Genomic DNA, 1056 nt, shown 5'->3' on the forward strand with positions numbered 1-1056 from the left:
GGGGTGTTCACAGAATAAGGTCGGCCGTTTGTCCATGGGGTTCTGCAGGCGGGGCGATGCGGGGGGGGTGGGAAGCCGGCTCGCTGTAGCCCTGCTCCCCCTTTGTAGTAGGAAGGAAACTTGGGTCCTTGCCTTTATGCCCCATGTTTTTTTATTTTATTTCTTTTTCCTGGTTCCTAATGCCATTCCCTCTCCGTGCCCCCCCAGGTACAGCACCTGGGAACCCGAGGAAAACATCCTGGATGCTCGGCTGCTCGCAGCCTTTGAGGAGAGGTACAAGGCCTTTGCTAGCTGTAGCCGTTGTGCTTGTAAATATGTTGCTGTCTTGTAGCTATGCTGAATTGAAGCTTTGGTTTTTTTAACACCTCTAGGGAGCGAGAAATGGAGCTATATGGGCCCAAAAAGAGAGGCCCCAAGCCCAAAACCTTCCTGCTAAAGGTAAGGAGGCTGGAGCCCCGTGCGTGCTGGTGCTGGCCAGGCTGTGTGCTGTGGGGGAGCAGGGGCCTCCTGTCCCCCGTGGAGGATGCTCCCTGCAAAGGTGGCCTCTTTTCTCCTAAGTTGTAATTATACAGCCGGATGGCAGGATAATAAAGTCGCCGGTTGATTTATCTTCTTTGCAGGCCCAGGCAAAAGCAAAAGCCAAAACCTATGAATTCCGCAGTGACTCTTCCAGAGGGATCCGGGTGCCGTATCCTGGCAGGTCCCCCCAGGAGCTGGGCTCCACGTCCCGGGCTAGGGAAGGACTGAGAAACATAGCCCTGGCTCCCCAGGGCAGCTCCAGCACCAGCACCCCCAAGGGAGATGGCATCCGGGACCGGGTGATCCGCGTGGAGGAGAAACCTGGGGAGACCCCCAAAAAGAGAGGCCCAAAGCCCCGGAAGGAGCTTTACAAGGACCTGGCGGAGACTCTGGATGCTTCCAAGAGGAAACTGGGGGAGCCGGGGGACAAGGTGGGGGACTACCTGAAGGCCAGGAAGATGGAGGAGGCGGCTGCAGGAGCTGCCAAGTTTGGCTCGGGACACAGCGTGATCCAGCTGGCCAGGCGGCAGGACCCCG

The 1056-nt window shown here is 57.8% G+C and overlaps 1 protein-coding gene across 1 annotated transcript in view; it reads left to right on the forward strand.

Moving 5' to 3' along the window:
• Positions 1-1056, forward strand: part of CBX8 (chromobox homolog 8) — a 17669-nt gene that overhangs the window by 16316 nt on the left and 297 nt on the right. The window contains exons 2-4 of the mRNA XM_010008667.1: positions 208-273; positions 372-438; positions 621-1055. Of these exons, the coding sequence (XP_010006969.1) occupies positions 208-273; positions 372-438; positions 621-1055 (568 nt within the window). The remainder of the gene's footprint in view (positions 1-207; positions 274-371; positions 439-620; position 1056) is intronic.

This window comes from Chaetura pelagica, unplaced genomic scaffold (genome assembly GCF_000747805.2).
Source record: "Chaetura pelagica isolate M959 unplaced genomic scaffold, ChaPel_1.0 scaffold962, whole genome shotgun sequence".
Lineage (NCBI taxonomy): Eukaryota > Metazoa > Chordata > Aves > Apodiformes > Apodidae > Chaetura > Chaetura pelagica.